This window comes from Fulmarus glacialis, unplaced genomic scaffold, assembly GCF_000690835.1.
Source record: "Fulmarus glacialis isolate BGI_N327 unplaced genomic scaffold, ASM69083v1 scaffold6460, whole genome shotgun sequence".
Taxonomy (NCBI): Eukaryota; Metazoa; Chordata; class Aves; order Procellariiformes; family Procellariidae; genus Fulmarus; species Fulmarus glacialis.
This window is the reverse complement of record NW_009186991.1, coordinates 1-17,235: the sequence shown is the minus strand read 5'-3', so window position 1 is coordinate 17,235 and position 17,235 is coordinate 1. Positions and strand designations below refer to the sequence as shown.

At 44.3% G+C, this 17,235-nt stretch overlaps 2 protein-coding genes across 2 annotated transcripts; one reads left to right on the top strand and one right to left on the bottom strand.

Annotated features, from left to right (window-relative positions):
* Positions 1–1,130: 1,130 nt before the first annotated feature.
* LRWD1 (leucine-rich repeats and WD repeat domain containing 1) lies at positions 1,131–15,813 on the top strand. The gene is given in 16 exon segments (XM_009573324.1): positions 1,131–1,159; positions 1,161–1,208; positions 3,380–3,614; positions 4,630–4,749; positions 6,251–6,403; positions 7,385–7,525; positions 8,171–8,512; positions 9,139–9,265; positions 9,512–9,621; positions 10,092–10,299; positions 11,862–11,934; positions 12,033–12,173; positions 12,782–12,879; positions 13,471–13,632; positions 14,413–14,537; positions 15,440–15,813. Coding segments are annotated over 16 exon segments (2,253 nt in total). The 3' UTR covers positions 15,581–15,813.
* Positions 15,814–16,200: 387 nt separating this feature from the next.
* On the bottom strand, positions 16,201–17,086 carry POLR2J (polymerase (RNA) II (DNA directed) polypeptide J, 13.3kDa; the record flags this gene model as incomplete). Its single annotated transcript, XM_009573335.1, has 2 exons — positions 16,201–16,236; positions 16,912–17,086. Coding segments are annotated over 2 exons (211 nt in total), but the record flags the coding sequence as incomplete, so codon positions are not given.
* Between the last annotated feature and the right edge of the window lie 149 nt (positions 17,087–17,235).

Below are 17,235 nucleotides of genomic sequence, written 5' to 3'. Positions count from 1 at the left end.
TTTGGCTTTCAGTGACAGCTCTGTCACTTGAAGGATCAAATCCTGAACAGCTGCTGTTCGAACTGTTTTTCAGGCTCAGTGCTCTTTATGCTGGTATAAAATATTCCGTACGTGAAGGATTGTCCTTACTTACGGGTGTTAACAAAGCAGTGCCCCATTGCTCATCAAACCCGACGGTCCAGGTGCTGTAGGCATGTTATGGTGCTGAAGCCAAGCCTAAGGACAGCCTAGTGCCTCGCGATTTACCGGAGTGGCATTTAGGCAGCGGTGAGACTAACACAAAAAGACAGTAGCGAGCCTGGCCGTGGAGCTCTTTTCTCTTTTATTTCCCTCTTTTGGAAGCTGTGTCAGAAAGAGTGGTAAGCCACAAACCAGTAATTTCACGAAGCTACTTTGGCCCTATCAGTGTTATTATTCTAAATAGCAGTGTATCCGTGTGTGCGTGTACTATCCTATCCACAACGATGCATGAAAACATTTGTTAATTACCAATAACATACAGAATGCTGTTGATTTTTTTCCTCGGTGAGGAAGTGATGTTACTGATTGGCAGGTATTTACATTTCTGGTAATTAATTCAATTTTCCAAAATCTTAGGGAATTTAGAAGTTGTCAGCCAAGAGTCTATCCATCTGGTCAGGCCAGTGAGCGCACTGTGTCATTTCCTTGGGAGGAAGACATTCACAACAGGTGTATTTATTCTTACTGTTGCTGTTTATTTGAAAGCGTGTCAGAGTTCTTGGAGCAGAGCCCTGTTGCTCAGGAGAGGTACAAACAGGGAACTGCGAGGCTGTCCTAGTCCCGAGTGCCGTCACCCCGTGGATAGTTTTCATCAACAGCAAGTCGTTGCTTTAATAGTCAAGGGAGGTATTGCTGTTGTTCTGGAGATGAGTTGGGTCAGCATGTGCCCAGTGTAACAACAGTCTCTGGTATTTTCATTTCAACCATATTAAAAAAGCGACATCAAACAGCAGCAAAATCAGTAGCTAACCTCGTAACTTTTTTTTTCCCCCTTTTGGAGTCAGTTGAAAGGACTTCCTCTTATTCCTGTTTGTTTTACCAGGAGGGTTACAAGAAGAGATCCTACAGCTGACTGATTAGTGATTCCAGCAGAGGGGTGGAGATCAAAAATGTCAAAAATTACTACAGAACTTCTTTTTTTTTTTGGTTCCAAGATCTACGAGGCTGCGAAAGATCGAGACGCTGAAGTAAGTGCAGACAGGCCCATGGAAAATTCCAGCTGAATTCAGCCTGGGCGATCCTTTTTTGGTCTTTCTTCCCCTAAGCATTTTTACTGAGAAAAGAGAGATGGTTACAAAGCACAGGACGGGAGATGGCATTCTCGATGCAGGATCAGTGAGCGCTAGTGGAACTAGCATTCACTAGACAGGTTATCAGCAGTTACCACCTCTTTTCACCATTTATATTGTATATATGCTGCCACCTTCTTTCTGTAAAACTGCTTGAGGCTGGATCCTGATTTCCTAACCCTAAGATATACTCCCTACCCCCAAAACACTTCTGTCTTTGCTAGCAATTGCTTAGTGTGAATAAAAGAATCTCTTCTGGCCTGGATTTTAGAGGGGTTTAAAAATATTTTTGGCATCATTTCCCCTCCCTTTTCCTCTCCCTCCATCACTTTCCATCTCCTCTAAATCCAATTATGTTAGTACCTCAAACATTACAGAGAGGGAGAATAAACTCTGACACACTTAGAAACCACTGAAAACAGTTTTGTTGCTCAGATCCTTAACAGAGGTCATTGAAAATACGTGTCTTTCCAAATGTTTAATACAGTGGAATTTTGCTATTCCAGAACTGGTCAATCTGAGTGACTCAGCTAGCCAGTTTCTGGCTGGTGCCTTTGTTGGTTTTGTTGCTGATGTAAGAGTTTTGGGTTTCATATGTACTCTTTAAAGTTACTTCTTTTAGTTTGTCTTGTGCTAAAATAATTGTTTTTAGAGAGAAACCCAAACGTTTATCTGAAGAGTATAGGCTGCAGTAATCTGGGTAACAAAGTGATGTTGAGATGTTTGAAGTAGTGAATTTCTAGAGTGTGACTTTTTCCGTGCAGTTTCGTACCATGATTTTGAAGGGTTACATTTCAGAAAGTCCATTGGGGGAACACTGTGTTGAATTTCTCCCCAAAATGACACAGTAGTCACGCTCAGCTTTGCAGCCAGCTGAATTCTGTTCAACCTTTCTTATATGCTTTGACTGGCTGGTTAGGCTTCTGAGATGACAAGTGAAGGAGAAGTGGCCTTGCTTCCTAATTTTTTTACCTCATTTATTCACACTTCATTTATATTTAGAAGACCTTTTTTTACTAATCATTAGAGATGGAGATTCTGTTTGTTAAAGGAACTCAGGCTTGTGTCCTCACAAGATGTTGGCTGCCAGGGCTAGAAGCTCCCTTTGGAGCTCAACTAAATCATCTAGTCAAATCTAAATGACCCTTCTTGTAATACGGAATTTTCACTTTCTTACAGAGAAGGAGTATTTTTTTTTCCCTCACAAATATTGTACCACTTCCTCTTTCAGGACAGAATGCTGCTGTTTTGGTGGCAGGCTTGGGATTTTGCTAGGTAGATTTCCGTATTTGCCGTTGGAGGTTTTTGCAGCAAAATTCACTGTAAAAGAAATGGAAAAATCACTTTTTTGTGAAGTTTGTTCTTTGAAAACAGCCAAATGATTTGGGGACCTACTCTGCACTTGGCCTGAGCTTAACTTCTGGTGCAGAGAAGAAAAGTTTTGAGCCAGATCAGCAAACTGATCCAATTTGCCACATCGTTGTGTGAGTGCAAGTGTCAGCATGAAGTGAGGGGGAGGACAGGACTAGCCTTTTGGAATCGCTGTAGTCTTATACTGCTTACACCAGTTGTGAGATGGTGATTCTAAAAAATGAGTGAAATAATGAATCTAGTGCACCCTATGGACGGGGTAGACTGATGGTGTAGTAAGTGTCTCGTATTGCCACAGCTTGTTTTGTTGAATTTTCGTTGCAAAGGAATAAAATACCAAAATTCTTAGAGGTGTAGTAATTTTTTCTACGAACAAGAACTTTTCCGGTGATTCACTGCTCACAGCCATCTCTGTTACCCATAGGAGGTTTATCTGGACTGCAGGTTAATTGTACTGCAAATACTTTGGTAGACTTGAGTCTCTGATGGTGTCGGTTAGCTCAGACGCAGCGTCTTTTCCACGTATGTGTGCTTGCAGCCCGGAATGCTGCAGACAACAAAAAGCAGGTTTGGTCAGATTTACCCAGTGAGTTGTGCTAGACTGAGAGGTGCCACCAGGTGGAACCTTGAATCCTGTGAAAGTCACCACTTGCTTTTCCAATGAACTGCAGATAGTTCATGTTCTCTTTTGTTTTCAGCCTGTCCAAGCTGCAGTTGAAGACGGGAGACTTAGACCCACGTTTGTTTTCCCGTCTGAGGCATCTGCAGAAACTAGATCTCTCTGATAATTTACTGGACAAATTTCCCAACAGTCTAACCCTGCCTGATCTGCGTGTCCTAAACTGCAACAACAACAAACTGGAAGATGTAACTGCTCTGAAACAGTTTCCTCTGCTCGAGGAGCTAACCTACGAGAACAATGTGTACTTGACAGTGAGTTACCGCCCATCCTTACAAGCTAAGCATTAAATAGAGGGGGAAACAAACAGCAGTTATGCCTAGTTCTTATATATTGTTCTTAGGCAGCAAGTGTTAGGGCATCTGAGAAAGTAGCCAGTCTTTTTGCGCCCCTTTACCAGTTTGTGCCGCTATTTCCCAATCTGCAGAAGTGACACTTGCCCAGAACCACTCAGATATTAAAATCTGGGTATCTTGAACTCCTGATTCTCCAGGCCAGAGTCTCATCATAGGTAGCTTATCAGGCAGGATATCTTATGCTCATGCTTGTGTAAAATCTAGTAATGACTGTGTAGAAATGTCTTCCTTATATGTTAGTTTTAGTGCCCCTTGTGCTCTGGAAGAGCAGACTTGGTCATCTGATGAGGTTAAACTTGGTGATTAGTCTAGTTTAGGTTTTCTGACTTCTCCCAAGAGGCTCTGCTGACTGTACAGTTTAAGCATCCGAAACTATAATTTTACTTGTGCTTTAAGCTGGCGTCAGCCACTGTCGCCATCCCCAGATGCTTATTTGCTGTTGCATGCCGGCAGAAGTATATGTGTGGCTGTATGATAAACTGGATTGGGGAACTGCTCTGACCTAAAGCGCACCTGAAGAAGCCCTGCTGGTGTTCGTTTACTGTAGGCAGGGCAGGCCTTCCTCTGTGTTAGATGCTCGCTCAGAGTTACAGGATGTGAACAGAATACCCCGCACTGCACTCAGGCCGGAGCAGATGAGCCTGGTTACACTGCCACCACCTTGTGTTGGATGTTGGTACTGCTTAAGTGTGAGGCAGGTCTTTTGTCTGCAGTTTAAGATCCTAACTCGTAGGAGAACGTTAATTTACAACTAAAAGGTGATATTCAAGCGGAAATGCTGAGAATATTTTATGAAATGGCTTTTCCTGACTAAATATATTCTTCTCATCCTTTGCTGTATTTTAATAAAAGACTAAGGCTAAAGCAAGTACCATGTGTAAATTTTTGTAACTCTGATGTCTTCTCTTTCTAGCTCAACGATGACTATAAAGTAATGTTTCTTTTGCAAAATCTTCGGCTACTCAATGGCAAGGATATAACCAAACTGGCTAATCATGTGAGGCGTGTCAATAGTCGTAAGCTCACCAGCAAGGTAAGATGTGTGATATTTTCCTAATCTCTAAACACCTGAGAAGTAAGTAAATACTGTGTTCAGTTTAATGCAGAGTTGCAAACAAGCATCAAATGGTTAACAACAGTTCTGGTGCAATCTGAGCACAGCCCGCAGTATGGGCCGCCTAGTAAATGTCTTACTGCTGCTTTCTATGGTCACTGCTTGCATTTGCTCTAACTGTTCTGCGTAGCCAACTTCCGCCTTCAGTTTAAATCACAGAAGCAGGACCAACAAGGTCTGTGTCTGACCCTCTAGTTTTTCGGGTCACTCCGATCATCATTCAAAAATGGGAGAAGCTTTGTGCTGACGTAACAGCTGCATACACCTCCCCATCTAATTTATGTTACTGTCCTGGTCCCAGGAGTGGGGAGCACAAAATCAAGCTCAGGATAATCTTGCTTTTTCCAGCGTACACCAGGAACAAGGATTTGTTCTTTCTTCTTCAGCTGTGAATGTTTGGAACTGTATATTTTCACTTATTTACGTACACAGTTTAGCTCCTGACAGATTATCCCCACAAAGCATGTTGTGATCTTGAGCAAAATTATTGTTCTATTATGAAGAAGGGTGGGTTTTGTGCAGTACTGCTCTTACCATTTTTATTATAGTTAGTTGATCTTGTTAATTCCTTCTGTGTAGCAGTGGTGGAGAGATCAAATACTGAAGACTGGGATGGCTTATTGTGCTAAGTGTTATCTGTGTAATACCTTGTACCTCAAAAGGTCTTGGTGAGGGCTGCTCAGCCTCTTATGCTCCAGGCAACTGGGCATGGTTGGCTGTTTAATGAGACACCAAATGCTCCCCCATGCTGTTCATTTTGTGCTGGTATCTGTGCCCCAGATACCTTTCCCTGATGGTATTGCGTTGTACCTGGCTGCGCAGTTCTTACTGCTGTGTCTAAATGTAAAATGTCTGTTGGATCCAAATGCTTATGGATGTGTCACCACCCACCGGAAACTCTCAGATGGGAAACTGTGCTGATAGGTGAGCACCTGCATGATTGCGCCCATAGTTCAGAAGCCTTCTGGAGTCAAGGTGTCTTTATAAATGGGGATAACATGTGCACCAGTCCTGCTCACGCCCGCACTTGAACTACAAGAAAACTCAAACGCCCCCATTATCCCATGCCTGTTATAATAAATTAGTTACCAGTCAGGTACTCCCTGTTAGTAGGGCTCGGTGTAAGACTCCTTAAGACCATTTGCTATGGATCCAGAGGCATGAAATCAGGCATTGCTCTGGGCCCATGTTGACGGTATCTGCTTAGCCACACTCACTTAAGCTCGGTTCAGAGGAATTGGGTTTCTTGTTAGCTGAAGTCGTGATCTGAACACTGATAAAATAAATGGAAGCAGTGCCATCATGTAGCTAGCAGAGCCTCAGGGTTGGCAACTTCTTAATGCTTTCACAAGTACTCTTGTGCTTTTCTGCTGTGGTTTTCTGTAGTGTTCTGTTGAATAAACTCAGTCTTTCTGCCTAGGTTACTGCTCACTGGGAAAAATTCTTCCGTGACCAACTTCCTGAGAAATACACAGCTGAGCAAGTGAAGTCCATCAAGAAAAAGTTCCTGAAGTCAGTACAAACCAATGTAGTATATGGACCCAGCTCACTCAGTGAATTCACCCGCTGGCGGGTAGGTTACATTTCACTTACCCTTCTGTTCTTCAGGCAAGGACTCTGCAGCCTGATGCTGAACGGATTTGATTAAAGTGCTCTATGGATTTGGGTTCAGGGTATCAGGGCTCTTGCAGACAGGCAGCCTGATGCTGAACGGATTTGATTAAAATGCTCTATGGATTTGGGTTCAGGGTATTAGGGCTCTTGCAGACACGTGGTATCACTTTTTCTGGTTTTCTTCACTGCTTTGTTAGGCAGTTACAGAAGCACTAAATGTGCACCAAGTTGCAACGACTGTCATTAAACATTGTTTTTTAATTCATAAGCAATAGTGATACTTGTACTAATTAACAAGACTGCAGTATCCTTAGTATTTAATTATTTGCAAATAGTCTTACATGGAATTTAGTCTTGATGAAAGCTGTATGAAAGGAGAAAAGATAGGGAAGGGAAAGATACCATTTAGTTTGTAACGTATGTTTTAATTGTATGTCATACATAGAACTGAGGCTTCCATCTCTCCTTTGTCTTGTTTCACTGCTGTTGTTTTTGCAAATGTGTACCCTGGATGCCCATGGCAAAGTGAAGTTTTTGGGTCATGTAATGTCAGCAGAGGACTTGGCCTGCCAGGCTGTCAGCTGAGGACTCGGGAAAGATACCATTTAGTTTGTAACGTATGTTTTAATTGTATGTCATACATAGAACTGAGGCTTCCATCTCTCCTTTGTCTTGTTTCACTGCTGTTGTTTTTGCAAATGTGTACCCTGGATGCCCATGGCAAAGTGAAGTTTTTGGGTCATGTAATGTCAGCAGAGGACTTGGCCTGCCAGGCTGTCAGCTGAGGACTCCTCCATCGCTTGTGAAATTCATGTAGAATAGTGGAAGCAGATATTAAAAACTCAGCAAAGCAGCTCTTGTCATTACACATCAGAGTTTGACTGCTATTGCTTTTTGTCTTTTTTTTTTTTTTTAACGTATCCACATATTTGCTTCTAAGGTGAAAATGATTGCAGAAGAGTTTCTGGCATACTCACTGGGTTTGGAGTTAAACACAGATCCTGAACCAGAGGAAAAGATGGATGAGAATGAGGAAGAAAGTACAGAAAGCCCCAGGGAAGCTGCAGAGGACGTGGCTCAGGTAGGTGATTTTTCCAGTTACATTAACAATGTTCTTTTTATTTCTTACGAATTCAGTAGCACTTGTCAGTTTACATTTACGACCCTTTGGTAACTGTAGGCACAGTCTCAGGCTGCAGCCTGTATTCAACAGTTGAGGCTTGTTCTTTATGGCCAGATTGAAGCTTTCGCAGCAATATGAAGATTGAGTTGCTCTCTAAGAGGAGAGAGCTTCCATTCTCATAGGAGACCCAAAAGATTTCATGAGTATAGTCCTACTGCCTCCACCTCTCCTTTAAGGGAGGGATATTTTTAATGAGAGAACTGGGCTGATGCATGGCCAGACTGTGATGGTGCTTGCCTTCTTTGAAATGGCTGCAGACTGAACCCCCTCGGTCCATGGGCCAGATCTGTTTTTCCACATCGTATGTAAATTGCAAGTAACTGGGACAAGGGAAGGGAGATAAAAATGAGGCTGGCTGTGTGATTTTCATTAGCTTCTGCCTCTAGGAACTCTGCAGCTCTGGGCTGTCTGATTCTTGGAGCCCAGTCTGTAACCGTGGGAGGGTACTTGCATTTGAGTAACTAATATCTCTGACTTACAAATCATCTGCACATCTTGGGGAAGCTAGAAACCTTCTGCAGAGACTGACAACATGCCTTATAGGTCACGGTAACGCCCAGCAAGAGGAAAAGAAATAATTCAAAGCCAGGCTCTGGAAACAAGAGGTCCAAGACCCAGGCAGACACCGAGGAGGAGGCTGTAGTTAATCCCAGAAAGTCCAGTCATGTGCGGGATAACCCAGCTCCTGATAAACCAAGAACATCGAACCAGCCAGCCAAAGAGGCAACCCCTGAGCAGGGAGCTGAAGGGACACATAAGAATGGAGAGCAGTTTCCCAAGGGGCAAAGCAACAGAAGATCCAGCCAGCTGACAGGGGAACAGAAAAGCCAGGAGCAGGACAACGGAGTTGTTAGCTTGACTCCAGTGAAGAACTCCAAGGGCAAGGTATGTTCATCAGCCCCCTTGGGACTGGTTTTCGGCCTCTTGGTTTAGTGGGAGGAGCTGCATTCAGATTTCATCAGAGCTCTACACAGCTTGGAGCTCATAATTGGCCAGATATATTGTGAGTTACGGTTTTTGTTTTGGTTTTTTTTTGTTGTTGTTTTAAATCTCTCAGAGGTGTGAGGAAAGGCCCCCCCTGGAGACAGTGAATCCCCTGCAGGGGACGGATGGACCAGCGCTCTGAGGTGGTGCACTGCAAGCCTGTTCTTAGAAATGGGACTGGCATGACTTGCTCTCAGGTCAAACTGATGGCTGCATGGGGAAAGGTGTTTCCCCCTCAGCTCAGACCAGTGGGGATCTAAAGGGTTTTTCACATTTCTCTGCAGCAGGAAATGGGGTTCACTGCTGGGGTCTGCTGGGCACATCTTTTCTAAACAGTTGCCTGCTGGTTTAGGAGTCTTGAGCATTGGTGGCACCTCAGTCTCTCCTGTTCTCTGTAGCACGAAGGCCTGAAAAATTTCAGTTTAACTCAGTTTAACTCTGTGTTCAGTAGAGGGTTCTGTCAAGGCAATCACAGGCAAACCGCTGTCAGGGGAATGAATTTTCTAAATGTGGATGGTTTATTGTAGGAGGATGTCAGTGCAGAGCCATTGCATTTTCTTCAGTGTCACAGTAAAGGCAACAGCCGCGAGGATTTTAAAACGCAGCTCTGGTCCTGTGTCTTCGAGCCATTGCTAGACTGTGGAGCCAGGAAAGGTGAGCTCTTAAAGAGGTTTGCAGGATTCCCAGAACCACCCGGCTCTGGAATCCCAGTGGACTCCATGCGTTAGACCCCTGCTCCTTCAAGCTGTAGTCTCCATTGTCAGGAAGAGACTTGCTTACATACTTCTTCTTTGACTTTGAAAACAGGAGACTGGGAGAGCACCAGGCAGTGATAAGCTGCAGTCTTCATGTATTATCCGTGAACCTGGGAACTTCTCACTTATTCTTTTCATCTTTCAGATCCCATTGTGAGCTCCTCCAGAACCGTGGCAACATGTGGAGGGGAATCCGTCTGTCTGATTGATTGTGAGACGGGGACGGTGCTGAAAAAGTATAAGGTGGCTACAGAGGTAGGTTGCAAGTGGGAAGAGTAAGCATTGAATGGAAATACCATAATCTGTTATAGTTACATACATGTATACATAATATATATTACAAAGAGTTCTGAAAGAGTTTCAAGCATTGGCGTGGACAGGTCTTAAAAGGATGAAGATAGATAGGAAATATTTCTTGCTTATCCTTTTAGCCTGGCTTGGTTTTATTTTTTTATTAGTTTAAAAGATTAGTCTGCTTCTCTTCTCCTCACACGGGCACATGTATGTATCCAGGCTGCCAAGACTGCTTGTCGGCATGGAGGAGTAAACGTCCTGTTTTGATAGTTTGTGTTCTTCTGAGGGTTGTTTTGAGATTCGATGCTCCAGCTTGAATAGTCATGTCATTTCACCTGAATAGCTCTCGTGATAGTTGTCTTATCTCTGAGCTAAGAGCCGTCCTGCTGGCAGTTCTCTTTCACGCTATTCTTGGTTTCTTTCTATCCTAGGAGTTTTTCAGTGTTGCATGGACAACCCTCACAATGGTAATCAGCGACAGTCGGAAAAAATCCCATAATATCTTGGCGGCTGCTGGGAGGAGAGGGATCGTCAAACTGATTCATGTGGCAGCTGACTTCTGCTACGGAGAGATAAAGGCTCATAAAAAGCCCATTGCTACTGTCTGCTTCAGCCCAACTCGAGAAACTCACCTCTTCAGTAAGTCTCTGGTTCAGAATCTCTTCAGCTTTAGTACTTAATGTAGGAAAGGCTGAGATTCCTTAACAAGGGGAGTTGTCACCAGTGCAAGCAGGTGTGGGTAGGGACCGCACACACATACAAAAAGCATGGACAGACGTTACAGAGAGAGTACTGTTAGTTCATATGGCGGTAATCTACAGAAGGTACAACTTGTTTCAGCCACAGAGCCTGACTCTTTAGCTGAGGTGCAGCAGCTCCTGTTTCTCTCTCGGTAGCTCTCAGGGTGGCTGTCACACACACATTAGCCACAATCAAGCCCTGTAGTAGATCCGTTCCGCAGGGATGAGTAAGAAGAATGATAGTCAGGCAGCCTGCTGGGAGCCAGGCAGCGAGCGGTCAGCTGGCAGGGCTCTCATCAAGCATGGCAACAGGGGCAATACGGCGTATAATGGGCAGTTGGATTTAATTTTTTCCAACGAGCAAAGCTATGCACTTAATTGCTTTTGAATAAATGAAATTTTTTTTGAGTTCTGTGCCTCGTCAGAGATTTTTATGCAGGTCCTGATGTAGAAGAGAGATTTGCCACAGTAGGGCCTACAGCGGCTGAGCCTTTCGGACTGGTAGGGAACGAACCATCATTTTACAAATTGCAGCTGCATTGTCAGGCCTGTGAAGTAAGCTGTTACAGAGCCATTCAGACCACACCTGCACCCCACAGCACATTGTTTCTCTTGCCTACAATTACCCACATCCTGGAGTGGTTAGAGTGCTACATGAACCATTAAAAGTGGAATTTTTTTTAACACACGGGTATCTGTAGTGGATACTTTTCAAGAAGCTCAAGAGTGCAAAAAGCAGAAGCCTAGAGGGATAAGGAGGTTGATAGCACATCCTCATAATGGCGTGGACAGCAAGGCTCATTATATTGCATAGAAAAATTTGTAGTAATAAGTGAGAGTCTTTGCATGCTTGTTTGGGGACTGGACGCTAACCCATTTACTCTGAGTTTGAGGGATGCCACCTGATTAGGATCCAGATTACTCTGAGTAATCTATTAGGATTGTTTCTGCTATCAGTATATCAGCTTGGTGACAAAGACATTAAGTGTCTTTCACCCTTGACGTCAGTGCCTAACTGTCCCAATGGGAGCTGCTGTGGATGTGAACACAGTAAACTGTGGATATGTGGAATAAAGCAGCATCTGCCTGAGAGCAGAGGTTGGAGCTCATATTTTAGGTTCCAGTAGAAACCATGACCAGAAACACGAGCTCAAAGGGGCACTAATTAATGACTTTGTGAAGCCACAACTTAGTAATGGACACCAGGAAACAAACTTTCTTTTATCTGCTCCTCTTAGAGCACAGGATAAGAATGCAAGTTACTGACTGTGCATGTTTGACAATGTCTGTGAAGTGGTGTTGAGCCAGGAGCCTCGGTGACTGCTGCTGTGCTTTAATGAGCTCTCTGATGCCACAGGCTTAGAGTGTTACAGCCTGTGACACAGGTAGAATTGCCAGCTAACACAAGAAGAGCCAGATGAGCAGCGGTGTCACTACCTGCTTCTCTTCTGTGTCCCACAGCTGCATCCTATGACAAGCGAATTGCACTCTGGGATATTGGGATTCCAGACTGTGACTACAATTTCAAAGCAAGGTAAAGGTTCAAAAACCAGATGTGGCCAGTTCAGGAGCCTATAACTATCACGTCGCAGCGCCACTTAACTGCTTGTTCTCTTTTATTTTTTTTTCTAGCCAGCTGCTGGTGCTGGAAGCGCTTGCTATTCCCTTACGGATTGCCCTGGTCCCCACCTGCCCAGATCAGTACCTGCTGGCTGGCTGTGAAGGCGGCTGCTTTGCCTGGAATATAAAACTGGATAAGGAACAAAAAAGCAGGTGAGAACCAAAAGTTGGGGGGGGCGCGTGCATTTGCTTTCCGTAACAAGAGGTAGTCAGTCCTTGCAAAGGCTTTATTTCTAACCAAGGAGGTCTGAGCAAGAAAAGCAGCATCTCCTACCAAACTTAAAACATACTCCCCTTCTCATAATGGCATGAAAAAATACTAGCATAATGGCAGCTGAAGGAAGGCTGACACGGGTGTAATACAATACCCTAAAACTTAAGGGCGTATCATCTTGAAGTAGTGTAAGGGCGTGTAAATTCTTGGATCGCGTTCCAGTCTCACGGCAAGGCCTACCCTGCTTCTGGTACGCGAGGTTACCCAGGAAACTGGCACTCTGTGGGAGCACAGAAAAAAATTACAACAAAGAGGCAAATGAAGTCATGCCCTGTTGACGTACACTAATCCTGATGCCTGCAAAACCAGATGAAGTCTCTTAAGCAAACCCCGGTGGCTGAAAGCGTAAGTTCAAGTGGGAATTCACCTGAGCTTGGCAAGACACTCACTACCACATGAATTTCCTTCTCCTGGGTTCTGTGCCCGAGTGCCCTTCCACCGCTGCCCATTCAGGACTTGACCCATTTCACCCTTTCCCCTACTCTAGGCCTTTTGAAGCCGTATTCCAGTTTCCTGATGAGGATGGAAGCATGACAACATCTCATAGGGTTGACGGTTTGGCTTTTCTGAATGATGATGTCATTGGTGAGTATAAACACAATAGCCCAATCCAGAAAAACAGTCAGGCACCTCAGCATGTGGCAGGCTGAAGCCAGCATGATGAGCAGAGGGACTGAATGAGGTGTGACTACCTCTTTAGATTTTTGGGGGCTACACAGAATGTAGTCATCTCCCATTTTCCCTAAAATGTGGGCTAGAGGTGCAAACCCATGTCTGAGCAGGACTGGAAATTAGGTGGACCCATCCCTGAGAGCACGCTTGGCCGAGCAGTGCCAAAGTGGAAGGGAGGAGAGCTCCTTTCTGCTCACGGGCTGGTGGCAGCAGTACTTTTTTGCAGGGGAATTGAGGATTCCTTCATCTGGGAGAGTGCTTAAAGCATGGGCTGGGTCTTTCTGAATAGCTTATGCTTGTTCTACAGTTCAGGAATATAAGCATGGGACTGAAAATCCCTCTGCAGCTTCTAGTTATTCTGAAATAAGGTAAAAAGGAGGTGGAAAGTTGCTGCTGGTATCAGGTCCCACATCTTAAAAGCCACCTTCACAAGATGCCAGCCCTTGTCTTGAGGCATTTCACTTCTCAGCAACTGACACAGGCTCTCCTGTCTTTCTTCCCTAGTTTCCAAGAGCTCTAAACCAGGATGCATATACTTATGGAGCTGGAGTCGGTCTTTTGACGGAAAGGGGAAAGGATGCCAGCGAACGGTATCTACCGTTATTCTAGCTGAGCTTGAGTGGTCCATGACAGACCTGTCCTACCTGACACTCAGCACCTGCCCAGGTAGGCAGCACCCTTCCTCGGGGCAAGCAGCGAGGCTGTACCAGTCACCGTAGCAGAGATGGCCGCGCGGGTCAAATTTACTTTGAACAGTGGCGTGTGCTTGCCCTTTCATCCGTCCGAGGAGCCCATAGTTAGAGGCAGAGGCCTGAATTTCAGTCCTTGTCAGAGAGAGTGTGTCTGGTCCCCCCTCTGCAAGCAACAAGAGCCCTCCACTCCCTGCCGTGCAGCTCCAGCACAGTGCAGCAACAGCTCTATATAAATAAGTAATACATAAATGCAGCTATACTACCTGCTATACAGCGGGGGAACAGCTCGGGCTTACAGCATTACACCAACTGTACAGTGCCAACACCATCTTCCTTGTACAGGTCTTCAAAGCAGAGCTGATGGCTTGGCCCTGTAGCTTTTCTAGAACCATTTTAATGCTTACTGCCTCTGAAATAAGGGGTAGGAATTCCACATGCAGGGCAGCTGGAGTTTAAGACTAACAAGGAATAAACAAACCTGACCTGATTGCCACTTTCCAAACCAAAAAAGTCTGAAAAAGTTAAGAAAAATGCTGAAATATTTATCGCTAGCTTTTCTTACTAGAGTAGAATAGCTGATTTATCTTTAAATGAATTGAGTTCTTTTTCAGAGCGAGGTAGATTGTGCTAGAAAGAGAATTTTGCTGAAATGTGAGATCCTCCCCGGGATCCTTCAGCACTGTCTTGAGCTCTGCTTTATAGAGGTGTGGACTCAGTTCCACACTGTTTGCAGCTGTTTTTTTTGGTTTTACAGTGAAAGAGTACGTGTTCTGTGGTGATGAGAAGGGAAGCGTGTGGATGTACAACCTCTCAAACTACACCACAGCATGGAGCTCTGCAAAGGGAAAACGCTCAGAGAAGAGGATCCCTCCCACACAGGTAGGTCTCATTTACCCTTTGGGGCTGAGCTGGGCCTCCCTCCCTCCCCAGTGCAGCTGTCCCGAGTCTCCTGAGCAGATTTACACCAGAACATGCCTAGTGTTTTCTCTACCTAACACACACAAGCAATTAAAAGCAATTATCTCCAGCACATGACCAAGGCCATCTTTCAAATCTCACACAAACACCACTGTGACAGGAAGGGGGAGCTGTAAAGCACATCCGTTTGCTCCAGCGTTCTGCAGCTTGGCAACTTTTCCTAGCAGAAGGGCCCTCAGTTAAAAATTGGTGGTTAAACTAGAGAGCCTGAGAATACAAGCATGCAGACACCATTTCCTTGACAGGCCGAGGGGAGGGAAGCCAGAGCAGCTGTTCCCTGACAGACCGGCACACAGGAAAGTGCTCGCTGCTTCTGTATGCTCATGCCACCCTTTTTTTTGGCTTGGTACGTCCCTGGACTCCAGAGATGGTCCTCCTTTGGGCAATTAGTTGCCTTGCATGATGGAGGCTCTGAAAGGACAATCACACACCCACTCAAAGGCTGTCACTCCAGAGCCTGGTCTTGAGCTACATTTTAGATATAGGTTATGAGGTGACCTAGTTTTCCATAAACCTTTTGGAAGTGTGTTGTCCAAGTCAGCAGTCATTTCCTCCAGGACTGAGGGGCAGCTGCTTTCACTTTCCCCTTTCTGATCAAGCCCCCTGCATTAAACCCTGTTCCTTTAGGAGCAGTATCATAAAGCTGCACCACCTCCCTCAGAAGAGGGAAGAACCTTTTGTTCAGCTTCCCCAGGTCAGTGGGGAAGCGGATTCCAGAGAGACCCAGTTGACAAACCAGGCCTTCCAGTAATTAATAACCTCCCACCTTCAGAGCCAATACCACCACTCTGTTCTCCTCATAGATTCTCAAGTGGCCAGAGCTTCGAGCGAACGGGGAGCAGCTGAATGAAGTCCTAATAAACAATGTGGTATCAGACCCTACTTTTACTTACCTTGTTGTTCTAACTAGTGTGAACATAACAGCAATTTGGAAGAAATCATAGTTCCTTGTAACAGAGTTTCATTCCCGTGCTTTGAAATAGTGCAGTATTAGTGACTGTTACCCATGTAACCATGAAGTTTTCTAGACCAGCTATTACATGCCAGAGAAAAAAAAAAAAGGTAAGAGTTTGTTAAACTCATCAAGTCATTGTAAACATCCGGTTTCTTTTACTGTAAGTTTTCACAATTTGTGCATTTGTTTTATAGAAATGACACTTAATAAAACAAAATACCAGTTCAGTTGGCAGTGCCTAGACTTCTTGAAGAGGAAAAACAGAGTTCATCTACGGCTATCACTCAGCAGCTTCTCATTCTGGAAGTCCACTCACAATAAACTCGCCAACAGCCCAGTACAAATATTTGCCTTAAGACTCCAATTAGAAAAGCAGAAATCATTTTAATGACCTAGCTATCAAATCAAACAAGACATACATCCTCCTGGCAAACTGCCTGTCTAGTACAAAAACACCCTCAAAAGATCACTGCTGCTGTCAAAAATTAAATATAAGTGGGACAAGGAGGGAAATATTTGCCATGAATGGAGGTTTAAATATAGATAGTTGAATGCTAACAGACACATCATTCTGCATCAGAAGTACAGTCCGCTCTAAGTGGGGTGATTTTACTCAATTCCTTCTTGTTTGTCTTTGATGGCAACCTGTAAAACACAAACAAAAATACATGCACTAATGCTAATTATTTGCACTAATGCTGCAACTAATACTCAGTACTGAGCTGGAAGAGGTCAGTTTAAACATTCATACCAGTCTTCTGTGAAACAAGAAGAACCACAAACTATCAGTGGAATCTCTACACCATCCAGAAAAATAATACTTAAATTAAAATCAAAACCTATTTATAGCAGCGGTGCACTGTTACCGTTACCTGCCCATCAGAGAACCTTACACAGACAGTACCCTATTCACAGCCGCCTGGTTTTGTCTGAATAACCTTCCAGGCAGATTTCGATCTCAAAAATCAGGGGCTAAATAAATACGATTGCACAGTTGAGCAGAATCAATGAGAAGCCGTCAAAAAAAAATACTGTTCCAGAGTTTTGCCAGGAGAAGTAAAAAAACAGAAAAACACTTGGAAGAATAGAGAATTGGTTTCTACACTAAGACCACTGTGAGAAAACCAGTGCTAATGCCAGCCATCTAGGGAACTACAGAGCTCCACCATGCCTTGACAGGAGCCGAGTAACATGATGCTGCATGGCTTTAATGAATTTATTGACCTAAAATAGCAGTTCTAAGATATTCTACCCCTCTCTTTGTTTAACTTTTAATTGCAAGAAACTCAAATACTTTAAAGAAAAAAGAACCAAACTTACCCTGAACCTCTCCTCCAGGAGGGAGAGCTCACTGATCAAATCTGTGATGGCATTGGTGAAAGCTTCCTGGGGGCTGTAATCGGGGGTGGTTTGGACGCGGATGATGATTTTGTGTTCCAGCGGGTGCGGGACCTTGTACCCTGCAAATAACACCTGGGGGTCTTTCAATAACTGCCTGGAACGGAAAAGCAGCAGTGAATAACCACGCAGGACAAATACAAATGCTTTTTATATTAAAAAATAATTAAAAAGACATGTTTCTGATGGGCTTTCCCAGCACACTTTCAAACGGGGCATTACGAATGAGTTTGTGGAGGCTATATC